Source organism: Chiloscyllium plagiosum, chromosome 7 (genome assembly GCF_004010195.1).
Source record: "Chiloscyllium plagiosum isolate BGI_BamShark_2017 chromosome 7, ASM401019v2, whole genome shotgun sequence".
In the NCBI taxonomy this organism is placed as follows: Eukaryota; Metazoa; Chordata; class Chondrichthyes; order Orectolobiformes; family Hemiscylliidae; genus Chiloscyllium; species Chiloscyllium plagiosum.
The window spans coordinates 49529506-49554392 of NC_057716.1; the positions used below are offsets into that span (position 1 = coordinate 49529506).

Sequence of the window (24887 nt, forward strand, 5' to 3'; positions counted from 1 at the left end):
TACACCTCCAATTTTGGTGTCATCTGCAAACTTACTAACTGTACCTCTTATGCTCGCATCCAAATCATTTATGTAAATGACAAAAAGTAGAGGGCCCAGCACCGATCATTGTGGCACTCCACTAGTCATAGGCCTCTAGTCTGAAAAACAACCCTCCACCACCACCCTCTGTCTTCTATATTTGAGCCAGTTCTGTATCCAAATGGCTAGTTCTCCCTGTATTCCATGAGATCTAACCTTGCTAATCAATCTCCCTTGGGGAATCTTGTCAAACGCCTTACTGAAGTCCATATAGATCACATCTACTGCTCTGCCCTCATCAATCTACTTAGTTACCTCTTCAAAAAACTCAATCAAGTTTGTAAGACATGATTTCCCACGCACAAAGCCATGTTGACTATCCCGAATCAGTCCTTGCCTTTCCAACTAAATGTACATCCTATCCCTCAGGATTCCCTCCAACAACTTGCCCACCACCAACATCAGGCTCACCGGTCTATAGTTCCCTGGCTTATCTTTACCGCCCTTCTTAAACAGTGGCACCATGTTTGCCAACCTCCAGTTTTCCAGCACCTCACCTGTGACTATCGATGATACAAATATCTCAGCAAGAGGCCCAGCAATAAATTAAACTGTATTTATTTCAATGCAAAGGGCCTAACAGGGAAGGCAGATGAACTTAGGGCATGGTTAGGAACATGGGACTGGGATATCATAGCAATTACAGAAACATGGCTCAGGGATGGGCAGGACTGGCAGTTTAATGTTCCAGGATACAAATGCTACAGGAAGGATAGAAAGGGAGGCAAAAGAGGAGGGGGGAATGGTGTTTTTGATCAGAGATAGCATTACAGCTATGCTGAGGGACGATATTCCTGAAAATGCATCCAGTGATGTTATTTGGGTGGAACAGAGAAATAAGAAAGGGATGATAAACCTTATTGGGATTGTATTATGGACCCCCTAATAGCCAGAGGGAAATTGAGAATCAAACTTGTAAGATCTCAGCTATCTGTAAGAATAATAGGGTGGTTATGGTAGGGGATTTTAACTTTCCAAACATAGACTGGGACTGCCATAGTGTTGAGGATTTTGATGAAGAGGAATTTAAGTACGTACAAGAAAAATTTCTGATTCAGTATGTGGATAAACCTATTAAGAATGAGCAAATCTTGACCTACTCTAGGGAAATAAGGCAGGGCAGGTGACTGAGGTGTCATTGAGGGAGCACATTGGGGCCAGCGACCATAAGTAAGGATATAGACAGGATAGATCGAGTGAATCCTTAGAGTATAAAGGACGTAGGAGTATACTTAAGAGGGAAATCAGGAGGGCAAAAAGGGGACATGAGATAGCTTTGGCAAATAGAATTAAGGAGAATCCAAAGAGTTTTTACAAATACATTAAGGGCAAAAGGGTAACTAGGGAGAGAATAGGGCCCCTCAAAGATCAACAAGGTGGACTTTGTGTGGAGCTGCAGAAAATGGGAGATACTAAATGATATTTTGCATTAGTATTTACTGTGGAAGATATAGACTGTAGGGAAATAGATGGTGACACCTTGCAAAATGTCCAGATTACAGGAGAGGAAGTGCTGGAAGTCTTGAAACGCATAAAGGTGGATAACTCCCCAGGATCTGATCAGGTGTACCCTAGAACTCTGTGGGAAGCTTGAGAAGTGATTGCTGGGCCTCTTGCTGAGATATTTGTATCATCGATAGTCACAGGTGAGGTGCCAGAAGACTGGAGTTGGCTAACGTGGTGCCACTGTTTAAGAAGGGTGGTAAGGACAAGCCAGGGAACTATAGACCAGTGAGCCTAACGTCAGTGGTGGGCAAGTTGTTGGAGGGAATCCTGAGGGACAGGATGTACATGTATTTGGAAAGGCAAGGACAGATTAGGAATAGTCAACTTGGCTCTATGCGTGGGAAATCATGTCTCACAAACTTAATTGAGCTTTTTGAAGAAGTAACAGAGGATTGATGATGGGGGAGTGGTAGATGTGGACTTCAGTAAGGCATTTGACAAGATTCCCCATGGGAGATTGATTAGCAAGGTTAGATCTCATGGAATACAGGGAGAACTAGCCATTTGGATACAGAACTGGCTCAAAGGTCAAAGACAGAGGGTGGTGGTGGAGAGTTGTTTTTCAGACTGAGAGGCCGTGACCAGTGGAGTGCCACAAGGATTGGTGCTGGGTCCTCTACTTTTTGTCATTTACATAAATGATTTGGATGCGAGCATAAGAGGTACAGTTAGTAAGTTTGCAGATGACACCAAAATTGGAGAAGTAGTGGACAGCAAAGAGGGTTACCTCAGATTATAACAGGATCTTGACTAGATGGGCCAATGGGCTGAGAAGTGGCAGATGGAGTTTAATTCAGATAAATGTGAGGTGCTACATTTTGGGAAAGCAAATCTTAGCAGGACTGATACACTTAATGGTAAGGTCCTAGGGAGTGTTGCTGAACAAAGAGACCTTGGAGTGCAGGTTCATCGCTCCTTGAAGTGGAGTCACAGGTAGATAGGATAGCAAAGAAGGAGTTTGTTAAGCTTTCCTTTATTGGTCAGAGTATTGAGTACAGGAGTTGGGAGGTCATGTTGCGGCTGTACAGGACATTGGTTAGGCCACTATTGGAATATTGTCTACAATTCTGGTCTCCTTCCGATTGGAAAGATGTTGTGAAACTTGAAAGGGTTCAGAAAAGATTTATAAGTATGTTGCCAGGGTTGGAGGATTTGAGCTACAGAGAGAAGCTGAACAGTCTGGGGCTGTTTTCCCTGGAGTGTCAGAGGCTGAGGGGTGACCTTCTAGAGGTTTACAAAATTATGAGGGGCATGGAATAGGATAAATAGACAAAGTCTTTTCCCTGGGGCTGGGGAGTCCAGCACTAGAGGGCATAGGTTTAGGGTGAGGGGAAAGATATAAAAGATACCTAAAAGAGACTCTTTCAGGTGGTACGCGTATGGAATGAGCTGCCAGAGGAAGTGGTGGAGGCTGGTACAATTGCAACATTTAAAAGACATGTGGATGGGTATATGAATAGGAAGGGTTAGGAGGGATATGGGCCGGGTGCTGGCAGGTGGGACTAGATTGGGTTGGGATATCTGGTCGGCATGGACGGGTTGGACCGAAGGGTCTGTTTCCATGCTGTACATCTCTATGACTCTAAGACAGGGCATGCCCCCATACACAGCAATAGCTATTGCACTGTAAGTTTAAATGTCCAGTCTTTGAGTTTTGGTGGATTAGTGAGTGGGAGATTAGGTAGTTGTGGGAGATAAGGGCTTAGGAAATGATTGGGGGTTTAATTGGAACTTGTTGGGGTAGTTAGGTGGGGATGTAGTTTGTGGTATAGGGATAGTCAGGTTTTGGGATGAATAGACATAAAAATATAAAAAATAATAGAAAATAGGAGCAGAATGGGCCTTTGGGCCCTTTGAGCCTGCTCCAGTATTCAATATGATCATGGCTGATCATTTAACTCCGTACCCTGTTGCTGCTCGCTCCTCATAACCGTTGACCACTTTAGCCCTAACAACAACTATATCTAACTTGTTCTTGAACGTATTCAATGTTTTGGCAGCAGCCACTTCCTGTGGCAGAGAATTCCACTGGCTCACCACTCTCTGGATGAAGAAATATCTCTTCATCCCTATATCATTCAACTGTGACCCTTAGTCCTGAATTCACCAAGTTATTAGAAACATACTTCCGGTAGTGATCAGAGGACGTTGGCTGATTAGACCATTCTTCGGTGACCAATTCTGATAACCAGAAATAACATGAGGCCATACAGAGAATGGGCACAGGGCTATCAGAGATCTGAGATTCAAGATAGCTTGTGGCTCAGTGGTTAGCATTGCTGCCTCATAGCACGAGGGACCAGGGTTTGATTCCATTCTTGGGCAAGTGTTGGCTTGGAGTTTTCTCCCTGTGTCAGCTTGGTTTCCTTCAGGTGCTCTGGTTTGCTCCCACAGTCCAAAGAGTGCATGTTAGGTGGATTGGCCGTGCTAAATTGCTCACTGTGTCCAGGGAGGTGCAGGCTAAGTGGATTAGCCATGGGAAATACAGCGTGATGATGTGGCTTTGGGTGGGATGCTCTTTGGAGGGTAAGTGTGTACTTAATGGGCTGAATGACCTGCTTCGACACTGTAGACATTCTATAATACTGGGTGCTTCAGTCTAGAAAATAGCAAATAAGATAGATGTTGGAATGGTAATAGCAAATTCAGAAAACTATTTTAAACTTGATGGTGTGCCAGTTAGAACAATTGGACAAGAGCTTAACTCAGCAAAAAGTATTCTTATGATTAATATTGGGATATTCTTCTTTCTGCAAAGCAGCAGTGCTCAAATGAGCTTCCAATTGGGCTAGTGGAAACAAAGTCCTTGGAATCATTTTCAGAAACAAATAGATGGCATCTCGGGGAGAGTTTTAGAATCTTTTTGGATGGATGAATTGAAATGGGATTAATGGCTTTATGAATCTCTGGTTATTTGTGATTTCATATTTATTAGAAGACCAATGTTTTGTAAACAAAAATTCAGAGAGATCTGGATACTTAAATAATCCTCTATTGCCTAAAGTAACAAATATATAAAATTCTAACTTTTATTCTAAGGGTGAAAGAGGTGAATGTGGGCTTCCAGGGACAAAAGGTGAGAGGGTATGTATTCTTGTTTTATTCTCTGTTTAAAGTTTGTTTCTCAAAATTGACTACAACACAACATAAATGTTCTGAAAAAATGCTTGAATATTATTTGATAATTTTAATGTAATTTGATCACATAATAAACAAACGTATGATACCTGTGCTATAGTTACAATATTAATCTTATTTTCACAGGGACCAGAAGGCCCCGTGGGCCCAAGGGGACTGAGAGGCGTACAGGTAACCGGAAGTTACTACACCTTAGGTTATATTCTAAATGTTTACAAGCTCACAATGAAAACCTCAGTAACATGGCTGCGGGGGCTGCGGTGCTTACAGAGGACCAGAAGTGGTCAAAGGCATCCTTCTAGATGGCTCAACCCTCTGCCCTGAGGCCCCTCAAAGTGTCAACCTTTGCACTACTAGTCCATGTTAAGCATGTCCATGTTAAGGTGCCCAATAGATTTCCCTTTTCGCCAGCACTTCATACGCCTCCCATTGGGGCAACATCTGCATCTCTGTGGGATCTCCTACTGGACCTCCCACTTCCACCACTCCACCAACTGACCTTAATATGATTGCAGAGTGGTCAATTAGGAGGCCATCTCATTTAATCTTCCTCCAACACATGCAATGAGGCCTCGCATAAATTGGTGATCTGTACATAGTCCAAAACATTGTGGGGAATTTCAGTCACTTTTTTTATTCACAGAATGTGGGCACCAGTGGTTAGGCCAGCATTTACAGTCCATCCTGATTTGCCCTTGAGAAGATTGTAGTGAGCTGCCTTCATTAATTGCTGCTGTTCAAAGGTGTAGGTACACCACAATGCTACTAGTTAGAGAATTCCAGGATTTTGACCAAATGACAGTGAAGGAAGGGTAATTGTATTTCTCACTTGGAGCAGAACCTGCAAGTGATGATGTTACCATATAGCTGCTTCTAGATGATAGAGATCAGTGGGTTGGAAGGTGCTGTTTAAGGAGCTTTGAGTTGTTGCAGCATATCTTGTAGATAGTACACACTGTTGTCACTGTATGTCAGTGGTGATGGGAATTAATTTTGATAGTGTTGGATGGGCTTTCAATCAAGAAAGCCTGTTGAGAAACTTGAAAGGGGTTCAGAAAAGATTTACAAGGATGTTGCCAGGGTGGAAGGATTTGAGCTATTGGGAGAGGCTGAACAGGCTGGAGCTGTTTTCCCTGGAGTGTCAGAGGCTGAGGGGTGACCTTGTCGAGGTTTACAAAATTATGTGGGGCATGGATAGGATAAATAGACAAAGTCTTTTCCCTGGGGTCAGGGAGTCCAGAACTAGAGGGCATAGGTTTAGGGTGAGAGGGGAAAGATATAAAAGAGACCTAAGGGGCACCTTTTTCACGCAGAGGGTGGTACACACATGGAATGAGCTGCCAGAGGATGTGGTGGAGGCTGGTACAATTGCAACATTTAAGAGGCATTTGGATGGGTATATGAATAGGAAGGGTTTGGAGGGATATGGGTTGGGTGCTGGCAAGTGAGACTAGATTGGGTTGGGATATTTGGTTGGGATAGCTGGTTGGCATGGGCGGGTTGGACCGAAGGGTCTGTTTCCATGCTGTACATCTCATGACTCTAAACATTAGAGGAGGCTGAGAGGGATCAACCACTCAGCACATCTGAATGAAAAAGCTAGCAAGTGCTTCAGCCTTGCTGGGCTCCCCTATTTTTGAGAATGAGGATATTGGGAGCCTCCTATTTGTGGGAGTGGTTTTAATTGTTCACCACCATTCACATCTGAATACAACAGAACTGTTTGGATCTGATTCATTGGTTGTGGAAGCACTTTGCTCTATCCATCTCATGCTGCTTAGAAATATATAAGTAATACCTTCACCAGGATGAACACCTCACTTTTAGGCGTGCATGGTGCCAACTCCTGGCTTGCCCACTTGTACTCTTCCTTGAACCAAAGTTGACCCCCAGCTCGTGGTAATGGTAGAGTGGGATATTCCGTGCATTGAGGTTACAGGTTGTGTTTGAAAACAATTCTGTTGCTGATGGATCACAGCACCACATGAATGCTCTGTCTTGCACTGTTAGATTAATTAAAAATCTATCTCATTCAGCCTGGTAACAATGCTACACAACATATGTCTGTGCAAAGTTGAAGTGGATATTTACTATTTCAGTAATGTTCTCCTACTGTTCAAGCATCTTTCTTCCCTCAGCTCCTGCACGAGTCTTTTCTGGTGGTATCGTTTTTGCAACCTTGTCAATGTTCCTTTGTTGTCTCATAATGTGAGAGAAGGCTGACAGATAGAGGTCTTTGAGTTTGAGTTTGTAAAAAAGTTCGATGGAGAAAATGTAAAGATTTTTCCAATTTTGGGCAAGACTGTAACTAGGGCCAATAAACGTAAGATAGTCATAAATAAAGCTAACCAGGAATGCAGGGAAGGCCACTTTATTCAGGTAGTGGTTAAAATGTAGAGTTTGTGACTACAGTAAGTAGTTGAAAGAATAGCATAGATATACTTAAAGAAAGATATCTTTTTTTATATAAAATGACCAAGAAACAATGGAAGTTATGTTAATTGGATTAGATAAAATAGAGTTGGAGGAAGTTTGTTTAGAGTATGAATTACCAGCATTGACCGCTTGGCTGTTTTTCAGATTTTTTTAATATGATAGTAATATTAATAATTGTAGGATCCAAATCTAGTCCAACCAAGATTTTATATAAACTTACTATGACTTTCCTGCTTTTTAAATCCTAATTATTCTCCTTGAGATGAACCCCAGTGCTTTTATAGAATCCCTACTGTGTGGAAGCAGGCCATTCAGCCAATACCAAACTCTCAAGAGAATCCCAACCAGACCAACACCCCTACTCCATAACCCAACATTTCCCCTGGGGCTAATCCAACTAGCCTACACACCCCTGGACACTATGTAGCATGGCCAATCCACCTAACCGGCACATCCTTGGACCGTGGGAGGAGATGGAGCACCAGAGGAAACCCACACAGACACAGGGAGAATGGGCAAATTCCACACAGACAGTTGCCCAAAAGTGGGATAGAACTTGGGTCCCTGGCGCTGAGAGGCAGCAGTGCTAACCAGTGAGCCACAATGCCACCCAAAGAAATTGAAGAGAAAATTACATGCTGCAGAACATATTACAACCCCTTCGTAAATTTTTCTTTTGACTCCGGACATTGGAATTGCAACATGCAAATAATCAACAATGTCCTCAACTCATTTTAATTAATTTGCACTGAAGACTTGTGGAGAAAGTGAGGTCTGCAGTTCCTGAAGAAGGGCTTATGTCCAAAACGTCGATTCTCCTGTTCCCTGGATGCTGCCTGACCTGCTGCGCTTTTCCAGCAACACATTTTCAGCACTGAAGACTTGTGGCCCAGTAAAGCTTGAACCTAGCACCTTCTGCATATACAGCAGATGTGATAACCATTACATTATCGAACCAACATATCTACTTTTTTTTTTTAAATGGCCTTTTAACCTGCATTGCTGTCTGTATTGTTCATGAATCTGTACACCAAGATCCTTTTCCTATACTTTCCCGTTCAGATTCTTCTCACCTATGTGGCCTCATACTCTTTCTCCCCAAATCTCAAACTAATCCTTGAACTATCCATTACTTACAGTGAATGAAATGACATATCGGTTTAAGATACATGTAAGTTCTTTAACTTTATGTCAGCTCTAAAGATAATCTCAGCTCCCAACCTGGTGGACTGTCCATCACAGCTGCAAACATGTCAGGAATCCACCAATAAGATGCAAATTAGGTTCGATCATCAAAGTTGTTCGTAAGAACATTCAACTTTCCTTTCTACCCCTATACTTTGACTCCCTTGTCAATCAAAAATCTATTTAAGTTGAAAAGTGTGGTGCTGGAAAAACACAGCAGGTCAGGCAGCATCCGAGGAGCAGGAGAATCGATGTTTCGGGCATAAGCCCTGAAGAAGGGCTTATGCCCGAAACATTGATTCGCCTGCTCCTCGGATGCTGCCTGACCTGCTGTGTTTTTCCAGCACCACACTTTTCAACTTTAGTCTCCAGCATCTGCAGGCTTCACTTTCTCCTAAAAGTCTATTTAACTCAGCTTCAGAAATATTCAATGAACTTGCCTCCACAGTTCTCCGAAGAAAAGAACGCCAGAGATTTTAGCCCCTCTGAGAGAGAATATTTTTCATTATCCTTGCCATAAATGGGAGATCCTTATTTTTAAACTGTTCAGACTTTATGCTCCTGTGATCAGATGGCTAGCCCAATCACCCAAGCTGTTAGATGCCAAAATCAAAAGCTGCCTCATTAAGTTTTCATAATCAAATACATCTTGCAGTAATGTTACAGCGCGGCACAAAAGCAAATATAAGATTGAATGAATGAAATCCCCACCTGAGCAGTATGGATACAGCCAATCCTGATTTTTCTGTAATGTTCTCAAAGATGCAGTACCTGAGAGAGAAGCAGAGGCAGGAGGTCTCATTATTTTTTTAAAAAGTGCTTGGATGAGCATTTGAAGATCATAATATTCAAAGCTGTGTGCCAAGTGTTGGAAAATGAGATTGGTAAAGAAAGATTATGGTTTCTTTTTGTTGGTGCAGATTCGATGGACCAAATGGCCTCTTATGTATTGTGCAACTTTATGACTGTATTATAATCTACAGACAATTAAGACACTTCCTAAAAGTCATTTCCTCATCTATTTTAATGGTAAAATTCAATTTGTTTTACATGGTTTATTAGTTACTATGTTAATTTTCAAGTGAAAATGCTTGCATACTAATACCTTCAATATGTTGCACTAACCTTCATTGTATTCACCTGACACTTCACTGAATTTTATTAAGATTGACCCCATATTTTAACTTTGCTACATTTCAGGGTTACCCTGGATCCCCTGGGGATCAAGGACCAGTAGGTTTCCAAGGAAGGAAGGTAATTCATTATGTTCTTGGATTTTGTTATGTTAAAATTCAGAAAGAGGAATATGGAAATGAAGGTTGATTCATGTTACCAGCAAAATACTGTGTTCCAGCATTGCTAAAGCCTGAATTCATAGTAAGAAAATTAGTTTCATTATTGACTTTGGAATATCCTGTTTATTACTGTTTTAGAATTTTAGTGAAGCGTCAAATTAGGACTAGCTGTATTATTTGTTCAGTTTCATTAGCGCTGACAAAGGAAAAATTGACCAAAAATACCAAAACTTGAGCGAATGTTTTCCATAGTTTGTAGGAGTTTATATTTCCCATTTGAATCTGTATCCTCTGATACCAAAAAATAACTCATAATTGTGTTAATATATTTTCTGTGTATTGTTTATAACTTTTGTCTAGGATGTGTGGATTGGAGTCCAACAATGGAACCCTTCAAACTTCCACATATTTTCTTCTACTACAGAATCTGGCAATTCTTTCACTCTGATTCTGTTTAGTCAAATTGTTTTCTCTGAATCTGCTTGGTTTTTGTAGGTTTCAGTGGACACTGAAATTAGTCAGGAGAAAGTTTTTTGAAATCCCTAACTCTGCTATCACAAAAATGTTAACAACACCACCACCCCGCGCTGCCCCCCCAACCACCCCAACAACAATTTGTACTTGGAAATTTCCATAGGAGGTTTTGAATGGATCAAATGACTTCAGTGGAAACCTCATTTTATGCAGATTCATCAATGATGAGTAGAATCACTGAGGAAATTCCTGTGCATGACAAAATTATCAAATAAAATATTGATATTAATAAAATTTGATTCACCTGTGAGATTCCAGGAATTGGAAGAAAATTTGACAATTTTAATTTTTACATTCTTTTGCCAATGATGTAATAACTGAGCCACTGCCTGAATGCAAATAACCCAGCCCATTCCCAGGGCTCAGTTCATAAACTGACAGATTATAAAGAACACAAATTAATTTGCCAGTCTAATGTTAGCTGATGGTGACTGGATTATTGATAGAACCTCAACAACTGAACTCAGTGCCATAGTTTATGACAAGCTATAATACAACTATAAATATGTAACTTTAATGTGCATATAGATTGGGTAAATTAAATCATTAATAATGCCACAGAGGTAGAATTTCTGGAGTATGTATGGGATGGTTTTGTAGATCAATACGTTGAAGAACCAACTAGAAAACAGGCTATCCTAGACTGGATATCTTGTAATGAGAAAGAAATAATTGGCAATCTAGCTGTGCGAAACTCCTTGGGGAAGAGTGACCTTAATATGATAGACTTCTTCATTAAGATGCAGAGTGACCTACTTTATTCATTCACAGATATGAGTATTGCTAATCTCCTATTGTCATCCCCATCCAGCACACCGTAGGACATATCTGTGGATCAGCTCAGAATTTCATTTTTAGAGGACTGGCAAGCTCTAGTGAGATACCTAGTTTGCAACAATAGATCTATTGCATAGCATTGGAGTACCACTGCATAATCACTTACTCAGTTATTTACATGGTGAAGATTGTAGAACCTGGCACATTGGGTCATTTTAAAAAAAGTAACAATTAAATCTCTGGAAATCTTTATTGAAATTACTCAAATAGTTAACATTATTGAAACTGTTTTCAACTGTTCGGTATCAATTGTGTATGGCTTTATTTCAAGTTCATAATTTACAAACTTCAAATAAAAATGTAGATGCCTCCTTTTCCCTCCAGTATAAATTATTGCATTTCCTTTAGAGTCATAGAGATATACAGCACGGAAACAGACCTTTTAGACCATGCCAACTGGATATCCTAAATTAATCTAGTCCCATTTGCCAGCACTTGGCCCATATCCGTCTAAATCCTTCCTATTCATGTATCCATCCAGATGCCTTTTGAATGTTGTAATTGTACTTGCCTCCACAACTTCGCCAGGCAACTCATTCCATACATGCACCATCTTTTGCGTGAAAAGGTTACCCCTTAGGTCCCTGTTAAATCTTCCCCTCTCAGCCTAAACCTATGCCCTCTAGTTCTGGACTCCTCCACCCTGGGGTAAAGACCTTGTCTGTTCACTCTATCCATGCCCCTCATGATTTTACAAACCTCTATAAGGTCATCCCTCAGTCTCCGACTCTCCATGGAAAGCAGCCTCAGCCTATTCAGCCTCTCCCTATAGCTCAAACCCTCCTACCCTGGCAACCCTTCCACATTTCACAACATCCTTCCTATAAGAGGGAAAACTAGAATTGCACACAATATTCCAAAAGTGTCCTAAATAATATCCTGTACAGCTGCAACATGACCTCCTAACTCTATACTTAATGCTCTGACCAGTAAAGGAAGCAAGCCAAATGCCTTCTTCCTGTGACTCCACTTTCAAGGAACTATGAACCTGCATTCCAAGGTCTCTTGGTTCAGCAACATTCCCCAGGATCTTACCATTAAATGTATAAGTCCTGCCCTGATTTGCCTTTCCAAAATGCAGCACCTCACATTTATTTAAATTAAACTTCATTTGCCATTCCTTGGCCCATTGGCCCATCTGATCAAGATCCCATTGTACTTTGAGATAGCCTTCTTTGCTGTCCACTACACCGCTAATTTTGGTGTCATCTACAAACTTACTAACTATACCTCCTAAATTCACATCCAAATCATTTATATAAATGATGAAAAGCCTTTTTTCTATAAAATAAGGGATGTCCTTCCCTTTTTGGTATAGAGTATTCTTTTGATTTCCTACCTTTAAAACATTTTAAGCAATGTATTATGTATGAATGTTAAAACAGACACTTTATAAATTGATGTACTAAGGAATTTGAGGCTTACTGGTAAGTTCAAGATCAGCATTTGCTTTCAGGGATGGAATTCAAAAATCAGTGTTTCTAACTATCAGCTTCGCCAGACTTCTTCAACATAGGAGAAAGTAAGGACTGCAGATGCTGGAGATCAGAGGTGGTGCTGGAGAAGGACAGCAGGTCAGGCAGCATCTGAAAAGAAGGAAAATTGACATTTTGGGCATAAGCATTAATGATGAAGAGCTTATGTCGAAACATTGATTCTCCTGCTCCTCGGATGCTGCCTGATGTGTTGTGCCTTTCTGGCGCCACACTCTCGACTTCTTCAACGTAACTCTTCACATGTTTATTTGGCTTTCATTTTGTTGAAGCAACCCAATGCTGGTGACCCAAAATTGGTGAACTGAAAGAGAAAATGTAAAATTTCTTTCCATTCAAGTTATTTCTCATGTTAGTGGTCAGTAGTATGAATTTGACTCTGTTCGAAAAACTTATACAGGTTCATTTAACAACACAGATTACAAGTTGCAGTTATAGATGGTGGTTTGCTGTGTCACAGCCAGGATGGATGAAGATAACAGGGAAAAAAGATCATAGGGACAGGGGAAGAGCATGGTAAGGGAAGGACTGTTGAGCAAAGAGATCATGGCAGGAGTGTGGGTGGGAGGTGGTGGTTCTGAAGATCACAGCAGTAGCTTTGGCCAATCATGGAACACTTGACCTGCTTGAAGCAGTAGGAGATCTGAAATCGTGTGAGATCTCAGATGTTGGGAGGATTGATTCAATGATTCTTTCCATTTAAGCTACTGACCAATAACATCAGACATACAGCAGGTAATAGGTGAAATTTCCATCTCTGAGTCACAGAAATAAGTGAAATTTGTTTAAAAATACTGCCTGCTGGAAGGGCTCTTGTGTTGCAATGGTAGGGTCCCTACCTCTGGACCAAGAAGCCTAGGTTCAAGACCAACCTGCTTCAGGGATGTACACCTATATAGGCATCACTGGACAGGTTCATATAGCATACAGCAAGCCATTTATTAATCAGATATGGTGTAGTTGCTGCACTGAGTAATATCTGGCATTAAAGACCAAAAAGGTCATTGTAAAATCAACCTCTGTGGAACCCTAGAATAGCATGAATGCTTCATCCTCCAATGTATACTGATGTATATAAAAGAGTATCCCCATCCCTTTGCTGCTGTGATGGACTTCCATTAGGCTAAATATTTCAGCTGACAAATACAGCATTTGAACTGCACAATCTTGCACCAGCCTAAAGCCAATGAGTTGGAATGGGTTTCCCATTTGGAGAGGGCTGCCTACTGGTGTTACATTATGAAGACCCAGGTATGGAATTGGTTCAGTCCACTCAAAGAAGGTAAGCTGTTCAGCTACCGATTAGTTAAAATCTGCCCTTTTCATGCTTCCACTATCAACCTGCTCCCTGTAGTGGTATAAATTAGTCTAGGAATCATATCCAATAAAGTGTGTGGATACACCTGGAAAGATTACAGAAAGGCAATCGATGTATGGTCATTGTGAGCTACCCTTCTGCACTTTTGGTCCTTACTTTGGTAAAGTTAGAAAATCTTTCCTGTAGAATTCTGTTCAAGCAATGGGTATAATTCATAGTGTAATTTTATTATCTAATTTACTTCTGGTCAAAAATCTGAATTGCAGGTTGTTGATATACATTTTTTGTAACATCAGTCACATTTTTTCCAAAATTAATAAATGATGATTATAAACCTATGCAGACAAGCTGTGACTCAAAACCCTTCATTTTTAAATTATCTGTCACTATCAAGACTTCAGTAGAGCTGAAAAAAAGTGTTGGCAAAGCTTTTTGCCTTGCACTCATCAGGACATTTCACAAGAATACCAATTCAAGGGGAAACAAACACTTATACTGGATGAGAGGAGAGTTGGAAAGTGGATTCGAGTGGACATGCTCTGATGGAGAGTGCACCTATTCAGTAGGACTAGACGGTTAGGACCCAACATTTGTTTATATTTTAAACCAGACAGGTTGACTCTGATTGAGGCATTGCTTTAAGAAGTTGAAACAGGCGCACTATTTGGACACGGTTTTGCTGTCTGCAAAAAATAGGACCCTATGTGTGAAAAATAAGTAGCTTCCAGTCCATACAGGTCAAACCCAATTGACAATTTTTGATTATTTATCAGCACAAGTTCTCACACATTCATAATTATGAAATAAATATCATCCAATGCAGAATTACACCTGACGTTAATCATTCAGTTGCAAGTTTTGCAAGTGCAAGCTCGTTAGGTATGATCAGTACCTTGCAAATGGCTCCGGCTGTGTTTACCAGGTTGAGAAGAAGGCTAATCTCCTATTACATAGAATTATAGGAATCCCAATATATGCTGACCCCTGAAGGTAGGCTTCAGGTAAACAGTAGTACAGAAACCACTGGCTGATTTCTCAACCCAGGCATTGAAGAAACAGAGCTAATTTGACTGTTCTATTTCAAATGTAAATTTGATTGTAGATAGACAGCCCTCAGTTATGTCGATGATGTGTTTGCTACATCTGAATCTGCGAGTAAAAATTTCCTTGTATTAAATTTTGTTTGGAGAGTTTTTAGTTTACATTTGTGAGTTCCACTGACACTACATTCTATTACATCTGCCAGGTTTTTGCCCACTCAGCTTGCCTATGTCTCTCTGCAGACTCTGAGTCAACCTTACCACTTGCCTTCCCATCTTTTTTTGTGCTAAACATGGCTATGGTATATTCAAATTCCTCATCCAATTCATTATTGTATATTGTAAATAATTTCTGCCCCAGCATTGATCCCTGTAGCACTCCATTAGACATTCTGAAAATGCCCCCCCTTATTCCCAACTCTGTCTTCTACTAGTTAGCCAATTCTCTTTCCATGCTGGCAAACCTCTCTAATGAATACGAATCAAGATTTCTTTGCTGAAGAAAATGATCAAAGTGTTTGTTTTGTTAGGGTGAACGTGGACTTCCTGGATCACCTGGACTAATTGGTGAAACTGGAATTGGCTTTCCTGGCCCAAAGGTGAAGAAATATGTTTTTAACTCTACTTTTTACAAGTTACTGAAACAAACATTTTGCACCCACAAAATTTATAAGAAGAGAGAAATATCAACTTTTTTTACTCATAGCTTTTTTTTAAGTCTAGAGGAATGTTTATAGCTCCACTCTTTTAAATAGAAGCATGGAGTACAAAATATATAATGAACTTTTATGATAATGAAGCTTAACTGGCTCTGTCTCAACTGGAATATCCTGTTTCAGTCCATGCACTGCATTGTAGGAAGGGAGAGGGAGGCTGCACAAACATTTCCAATCTTGGTTCCATAGATGAGACAATTCAGTCATGAGGATAGATTGGTGAATCTACATGTTTTCCTTGGAGAAGAGAATATTGGAAGGAGGTTTATTAGTGATGCTCAAAGTAATGAGAGATCTAGACAGAGAAGATAAAGACAGATAAAATAGATAACCAACGGTGGCACAGTGGTTAGCACTGCTGCTTCACAGCACCAGAGACCTGGGTTCAATTCCTGCCTCAGGCGACTGACTGTGTGGAGTTTGCACATTCTCCCCTTGTCTGCGTGGGTTTCCTCTGGGTGCTCCGGTTTCCTCCCACAATCCAAAAATGTGCAGGTTAGGTGAATTGACCACGCTAAATTGCCTGTAGTATTAGGGGCAGGGGTAAATGTAGGGGAATGGGTCTGGGTGGGTTGCGCGTAGGGGAATGGGTCTGGGTGGGTTGCGCTTCGGCAGGTTGGTGTGGACTTGTTGGGCCGAAGGAACTGTTTCCACGCTGTAAGTAATCTAATCTAAAATAAAACTGGTCTCATTGCCGAAAGAGTCAAGGACCAATTTAAAATGATTGAGAGAAGAACAGCAATTTGGGGAAACTTGCAGAATGTGTGGTGGACACGTATTTAATTGTGGCTTTCAAACAGGAATTGTGTAAATTCTTGAAAAGAAAAAAAATTTCTAAGATGGTGGTGAAGATAACTGAGTTGCTGTTTCAGAGAACCAGCACATACCCAACAAGCTGAGTGGCCTTTAGATGTTATGTCTCAAGAGGACCAATCTTTAAATTATCCTAAATTTAACATATTATGAGACATTTTTAACTTTTACTACCAGTTGGAAAAATTGTGTTGATCAATCAGCAGCCTCTTGTAACTCATCCTGAAAGCCATTTCCATTGATTTAAGTCTCCATAAATATCTGCACTATATGCATTTAAACACAGTTGCCTTCTAACCCAATCAATCTGCAGTTTTATTAAGAGTGGGTGAGACCAAGGGCACATCCCTGGTTCCACTTGAGGCGTTAGGGCCACTTTCCATCCTGACCTCACATTTGAGACTTCTGGGAGAGGTCTGGGGACAGCAGGACCACATTATCCCCATGGAAGGGGAATGCAAGTCCCCATCCCCAAGTGATAGTTTACCCCATTTACCAAAATGGATGCTGAATTATGTTCAAGAATAAGGAAGACAATGTCTCTGGTAGGTTTTTTTTAAGCTTGTGAATCCTTGCAAGTAGATTTTACAAACATCAATTTCCAATGAAGAGTTTTGTGATTAGTGACTGAAGAGTAAATATTGGGAATTTGGGTTCAGAGTTTAGTGGGCTCCAAAGGATTTTCCATTAAGTAAAATGAATAGTGCAAAATTCATCAAGGCCTGTTGACCTGATTTCCTGTGATCTCTGAATACAACACCACCAGAGGCACAAATTTATAACACATTTCCTTTAGTATTCATTCATAGTTTTAGTATTGCTCTAATAGTCAATTCTGCTTCAATTACAATAACAAAGCTACACTCAACATTTGAGTAGCACTGTAGTACAATGTTATGTGACTTTTCAAAATTATGATGTGTGAAATGAAACATTGTAATACTTCTTTGTCTGGGAAGTAAATGATTCCCTGGAATTGCTGGTAGTCTAATATAGTAACTTCTCAATTTTCCATTATTGTGCTGTAGATTGAAAACAGAGACCTGTAAATGAGGCTGGCCAAAGCTTAAATGCAAAAACACAAAACCTTCAATGAAATTGGCCATTGCTGCAAGCTCTTTTAACACATAGTTGATATCCATTCAAGAGCAAACATTCAAAATGTGACTTTTTATGGATGAGTTGTGTCTTAAGAGTTTTAATAGTCATTCCAAGTGTTGCAGCTGGAGTTATTCTCTACTGGAATGTAAAATCTACCTGTAGGCATTCCTAAGGTTAAAACATTTGATTACATGCCAGGCATAATGTCTCCCTTAATCATTTAATGTAATTCAATTTCCACATTTTCACATATAAAATGTCTCATATTGCCAAACAGGAGTACTTTGTTGTTCTAAGTCATTCATGGAGACAGGGATAGAGACTTGAGTTTTATTCACATTATTAGAACAGAACATTTTAAAACTTCTGCTGACAACTTGTTCTTTAGCTGATAAACAGTAATGAAAGCTTTATAAAGTATTAATTTAAAACTGCAAATTTATTTTTGCATTATTTAATACCAATAGAAGTAGATCAATTCTCTATTCAGTCACCTCAATGAGAAGTAATTCTACTTGTAAGAATGGCACAAAGGATTTTTTTATCAAAACTTAAATTCAAAACACTATTTTCCTCTGTTTAATTCATTTTTCTTTGTTTAGGGTAATATTGGTTTCATAGGAAGACCAGGGCCTATTGGCCCCCCTGGGATTGGTGAACCTGGACTACCAGTAAGTTGTGTCAAATTGTATTTGAATCCAGTGCCAAGAATCAAATTAGACATTGGAATAGATAAAATAAAAATATTTTCAACAAAAAATTACAAATATACTAGATATAAACAAAAAATAGGGTAGACTTCTTTTCTGTATCACGTGAGGTTATAATATTTCATGTACATTAATCCAATTGTTTTTCTTTCAGCTGATGAAATTGGGAGGAAAATTATGTGAAAGCCATTTTGTGTTTCCCTTTGTTCTCACCTATTGTTGGGTGGAGCATTCACGAAGCAGATTACCTGGTAGTAGCTGTTAGCCTAATTTTCAACTGTACAGACATTTTATGTTTAGGCAAGAACATCTGTATTGCTGATATGTCAGTGTATGGGCTTTGGTCTTGTTAAAATGTGCTGAGTAGTAAATGTCAAGCATGCTGTCAACAGAAGGCATGACTGGCAAACTTTGAAATACCTCATTTGTGACCTTTTTTATATGCTTGAAAGAAAAGGATGGAGAAAACAGGCATCAACATATTTAGACTTGAGAAGGTTTGTTGCACTGACAACGTTTTATAAAGAGAGAATGCATAATAACAGATCAACAGTCTGCTTTACACACCACTGAGTTTTTTTTTCATCAACGTCAACTATATACTGAAGCATTAATAAATCTGGGAGCCCTCCCTGTTGCTAGCCCTCTCACACAGCCATCTCACCATCATTACTTGTGTGTCCTTTAATCCAGTGCAGCATCTTAACCATTGCAGTACCCTACCATGTGGCTCATTTGAGGCATAAGATTGAGTTCATGTCTCATTCCAGGACTTTAGTACAAAACATCAAGACCGATGTTCCAGTGCAATATTGAGAGATTAACAGAAATCACCCAGGTTGAATAAATGAAATAGCTACCCTTAATATTCTTATGTTGTGGCCATATCCTACAAAACAGAAATTAAAGTTCGACTGGCACTGAAGAGTCCATCTTTTCTGGACATTTTCTTTGCATCTAGGAAGACTGCAGATTGTAAATATAACCCTCTAATGATTTTGTGTATGTATCGTATCATTTGACACAATTAATGACCATTTTGTATTTTGTAATCTCCAAGTTTAGCACAGCTTCAGTTAATGTCTTTTCTGTATTTATTAAAGACAAGGATCCTGAGCATTATCTGATCCTGCTGAAAGTATTGGGATCTGCCCACGGGAAGCTCTCCAGCTGACCTCACATGAATATTCAGGATGATGGGAGGCTCTCCTGTTTAAATCTTATTTTTGGTCACCTGCAGAATCAGGGAAGATGGGAGACTCATTGTCAGCAGCTGTTCTCCCCATCTCAGGGTTATAAGCAGGAAAGAAAGTCATATGCATTTTTTGAGGACCTTTTGATTTTCCAGAACAAGTCTTTAGTGGAGATAATGTGCAACATGTGAGTCACTGCTATATTCTGAAAAGTGAATTTTGTGTGTCACAGTTCACAAAGTCCGAGGCAATTTGATTGTTTGCAAGTTTAATTCAAGTTCAATATATTTTCCATTACTATTCAGCAGCAAGTAAAGGTTGTTATTGCTTTATTATGACATAGTTCATAATATTAATGTTATTTTCTTTTGTACAGGGTCCTCCAGGGCCTCCAGGTCTTCAGGGAGATAGAGGTTTACCTGGAGAAGGTTGGCCCGGAGTGAAGGTATGCATAATTCTAAATGCATTTTAGACACTGTCTGTCTTTCTCTGTAAAAGATTCACCCAGGACTGTTTTAACATTGTTTCAACATGTAGGAAAGAAATTCCCTATAAGCAGGGTATACCAAACATGATGTGTTTTTGTTCAGGGCATGTTGGCAGTGTAATGTTAATACAAGAGTTGTTGAACAAAGCATTAAACATACTTGGTGCAATGCTTTTAAGAAAACTCAAATGCAGCTATACTTTATTTCAATGTGACTTGTTACTGGCTAAAATGTTAAATTATATACAGACAAATAGTAGTCTATCAGATCCACCCTACACAATGCACTCAATCTTCATATTTAAATTGGATGTTATGTATCAGTAAAGGTATATATTCTGAAAAGTGATGGCATGAATATTTAGTTAATTCTAATTCACCAGTAGATCATTCAGTACTGTAAAGTGATAACCTACATATCTTAAAATAATTCTCTAAGTATACATGCCTTCATTGGTCAGAGCATTGAGTTGGGATGTTGTGTTGCAAGACATTGGTGAGGTCTTCTTTGGAATACTGAGTACAATTCTGTTCCCCCTGCTATAGGAAAGATATTGTTAAACAAGATAAGGGTGCAGAAAAAATTTACAAGGATGTTGCTGGGCTGGAGAACTTGAGTTGTAAGGAGACGTCGGATAGGCTGGGACTTTCTTTCCTGGAGCATAGGATATTGAGGTGACCTTACAGGTGTTCATAAAATTATGAGGAATATAGGTAAAGTGAATAGCCAAGGTCTTTTTTCCCAAATGTAGGGGAGTCCAAACCCATAGGGCATTAGTTTAAGTTTAGTGGGGAAAGATTTAAAAGGGACCTGAGGGGTGACTTTTTCACAGAGGGTGTAGCATGTATAGTTTGAGGTGGTAGAGGTGGGTACAATTACGATATTTAAAAGACATTTTGACAGGTACATGAATATGAAAGGTCTAGAGGGATATGGCCCAAATGTAGACAAATGGCACTAGTTCAGTTTAGGATGTCTGGTTGGCATGGAAGAGTTGGACCAAAGGGTCTGTTTCTATGCTGTATGACTATTATTAATGAATATCTGAACAACCGGTGTTGACCTGTTGTTTTGAGCTGATATACTGAGAGTTCCTCCTGTATTGCTTTGCTCTTAATTTTTCCTTTGTTCACTTCAGTACTCTGAGTGAAGTTGATTGCACCATCACACTCCAGTAGGAGACTGTTTTTCTGCATTGGCACAGATAACCTGCAGCTATTAGAACTGCTGACTTTGCTCTATTTTGCAGTATTGATTCATTCAGTAATTTCCAAATGCTCACTGCGCAGATTGATTTTGACTTTGGCTGATTGAGGGAGACAGCGTCCTCATAGTTTTGAGGCCAAGGCTTCATTTGAATCCACCCAGTGAACAGTGGGCGCCAACTAGGCATTACAAAGCATTGATGTTGACACCCAAGAATATTGACTAGCAGGGATACTGCACAATTGTCCTGGGGAGGATAGCGCAGGGGAAGCTCATGGAATGGGGGAAGGGCAAGTCCAGACCACTAGTAGTTTGTAGTGTTGTTTTTGTGGTGTGGAAGCATAAACATGCTCCTCAGGGTTCCACCAAAATGTCCTCACCAATACTGTCTGATCCCAAAACCAGGTGAAAATGTCTGAGCTGGTATGTGAAAGTAAAGAAGCAAATATTCAGTAGTTAGGTTCAAGTGAATTGGGACAGAGGCATGTGAAGTAGAGAGGGGCAGGGAGTCTGACTTTACAGAGTCTAGATTAGAGTGGTGCTGGAAAATCACAGCAGGTCAGGCAGCATCCGAGGAGCAGTAAAATCAATGTTTCGGGCATAAGCCCTTCATCAGGACTGTTGTGGAAATTAAATCGACTTGACTCAAAAGCTAGCAAGAGCAAAGAGAAAGTTTATTTTTGGACTCTGCAGAGTCGACCTGATACATTGGCAAGACGCCCCATGTAAGGGGCGCCTGATATCTTTCACATATTCCCTTTATATTATAATTCGCTTGACCTTGCGGTGTTGAGAAGGAGAAGAGCCTGGAACATTAGAGTTCCTTTCCACATGTGGAGTTGTTTTTCTCATTCCTTGACTGTCGATGTGATAGCTTACTGTCCTTGTAATTCCTTACTGTTGGTACATTTTTTTCTGTCTGTCTGCATGGCTTTGCAAAGTCAGGCCCTTACTTCTTTGTTTCAACCATGCTTTTATAGATTTCACAATAACTAACTGTTAATTTTCCATTACATTTTCCCCCTTTTTGTCATTTTATGTCAATGGCATAAGAAATATACAGAGCCAGATAGCTAAACATCAAACTGCTTAGTGAGCACCTGACCTTTCCTCAGACACCATCTACCTGCAACGCAGCTTTCTGGTGGTATCGTCGCTTGCTCTGGTGTGCCCTGTACACAGCCCATTTTCACATGTCACACACTTCAACGCTACGATATGGTGGGATCCATGCAATCAGATCTTCTAGCTGTGGGGACTCTGATCATTTTAACATTTGGCATCCCATTGCACTCATAAGCAAATGGCGTAGGCAGGTACACAAGCAGGATCCTTTACAAAGCAGTATGAGTATGACTAGTCCTATTATTAGTAGAACGTGTAGGATCCAATACTCCCATCCTCCCCAAAGCCATTGGAACCAGGAGTCATCCACTGGGGGAGGCGTCTTATTGCTGTCTTCATATGATATATTACACTAGTGATATTCTGGAACTCATTAGGAATATTAAAACAGCATGAGGTACCTAACATTTTGCAGATGCCCCTTCCCTCAGCCGTCAGTATGTCTAGTACTAGTTGGTTTTGTATCCCTGCTTCCCTTACTGCCATTAACTCATATTAATGAATGCTAGACCTTCCGCCATCTCATTTGCTAACAGTAATACACTATATGCAAGGCCATTAATCTTGCTTATTGCCATCATTGTCTCTGCCCAAGAGAATAGACCACCCAACGTTCGCTCCTGGTGTAGTCCAGGGGTCTGCGAGTGTGTACCCATTCCAATGCCGTGGGATGTTCCTTCGGGTTTACCTGTTCCTGACCTTTGGGACGAACACTGTCATGCCAGTGGATAGTACTGCAGGGTAGCAGCACCCCTTCCATCCCAGGGGAAGGTGGTGGTACCCTCTCTCTCCACAGGCCCATATTATACCCGCCATCATGATTATTGATGAAGGAACAAGTAATGTTGATGATCATACCATTTGCATAGGTTGCTGAGCAAGAGTCATTGTTTCAAGTACAGCGTCGTAGTACACTGGGAGATCCCCAAATGGAGTCTCCCCTGATTTGTGCAAATACACGTTTCTCCCTTGCCTTCCACTATATGGAAGGCTGTGGTCAGAAGCATGTCAGCCTTGGGACTGCAGTTATCCTTGAGTTCGGGTGGTGATGCGAGATTTGCCCTAATTGCTTCCCCCATCAGGGTCAGGATAGTTGCTGCCCGCAGAAGCAGGCAGCGAGCATTTCTCACCAGGCTCTCTGTAATTGGTTCGGCAGTCCATCGTTGGGCTGTGTGCAAACATATCCAACAATGGTAGCCAATCTCTAATCTCCGGTGTTGTATTAGGGCCAAGGCACACACTCTGTTCCCTTCACATCTAGCGATGGCCCTTTGCACCTCCCAACCTACTGCCTATGCATTTACACCATTTATCTCATGAAGAGCCAATTCCACTACTGAGTTAGACTTGCTCCTGAGCCCCGGCCAACTCTCTCCAGATTCTGGCATGACGTTCATGCCCTCTGCCCTGCATCTGGATGGGTATATGAATAGGAAAGATTTAAAGGGACATGGGCCATCGGCTGGCACATGGGACAAGATTAGATTAGGATACCTGGTCAGCATGGATGAGTTCAACCGGCGGGTCTGTTTCCATGCTGTACATCTCTATGACTGTATGACTCAATAGTCATAATATAGAAATAGGTATCTATTAACACGACAAAGTATTTCGCAGTTGAATTCTGTTTTGTCAGAAAGTCTTAGACTTAAGCAGCATACTAGATGTTTGAGAAAGTACTTCCTTGTGAATGCTATGACACAAAATAACCAATTCCACATCAGTGATCTGTTATTTCTGAGACCTCTGTGGGAAGCTAGAGAAATGATTGCTGGGCCTCTTGCTGACATATTTGTATCATCGATAGTTACAGGTGAGGTGCTGGAAGACTGGAGGTTGGCAAACATGGTGCCACTGTTTAAGAAGGGCGGTAAAGACAAGCCAAGGAACTATAGACCGGTGAGCCTGACATCAGTGGTGGGCAAGTTGTTGGAGGGAATCCTGAGGGACAGGATGTACATGTATTTGAAAGGGCAAGGACTGATTCGGGATAGTCAACATGGCTTTGTACGTGGGAAATCATGTCTCACAAACTTGATTGAGTTGTTTGAGGAAGTAACAAAGAGGATTGATGAGGGCAGAGTGGTAGATGTGATCAACATGTACTCAGGTAAGGCATACAACAAGATTCCCCATGGGAGACTGGTTAGCAAGGTTAGAGCTCATGGAATACAGGGAGAACTAGCCATCTGGATATAGAGCTGAAAATGTGTTGCTGGAAAAGCGCAGCAGGTCAGGCAGCATCCAAGGAGCAGGAGAATCGACATTTCAGGCATGAGCCCTTCTTCAGGAATGAGGAAAGTGTGTCCAGCAGGCTAAGATAAAAGGTAGGGAGGAGGGACTTGGGGGAGGGGCGTTGGAAATGCGATAGGTGGAAGGAGGTCAAGGTGAGGGTGATAGGGCAGAGTGGGTGGGGGCGGAGAGGTCAGGAAGAAGCCGGAGTGGGGTGGACCTCTCCGCCCCCACCCCACTCCGGCCTATCACCCTCACCTTAACCTCCTTCCACCTATCGCATTTCCAACGCCCCTCCCCCAAGTCCCTCCTCCCTACCTTTTATCTTAGCCTGCTGGACACACTTTCCTCATTCCTGAAGAAGGGCCTCTGCCCGAAACGTCGATTCTCCTGTTCCCTAGATGCTGCCTGACCTGCTGCGCTTTTCCAGCAACACATTT

At 40.9% G+C, this 24887-nt stretch overlaps 1 protein-coding gene across 1 annotated transcript in view; it reads left to right on the forward strand.

Annotated features, from left to right (window-relative positions):
* The window catches only part of col28a2a (collagen, type XXVIII, alpha 2a), a 127710-nt gene that overhangs the window by 36665 nt on the left and 66158 nt on the right, over positions 1 to 24887 (forward strand). The window contains exons 10-15 of the mRNA XM_043694493.1: positions 4627 to 4671; positions 4852 to 4896; positions 9547 to 9600; positions 15394 to 15462; positions 18096 to 18164; positions 19773 to 19841. Of these exons, the coding sequence (XP_043550428.1) occupies positions 4627 to 4671; positions 4852 to 4896; positions 9547 to 9600; positions 15394 to 15462; positions 18096 to 18164; positions 19773 to 19841 (351 nt within the window). The remainder of the gene's footprint in view (positions 1 to 4626; positions 4672 to 4851; positions 4897 to 9546; positions 9601 to 15393; positions 15463 to 18095; positions 18165 to 19772; positions 19842 to 24887) is intronic.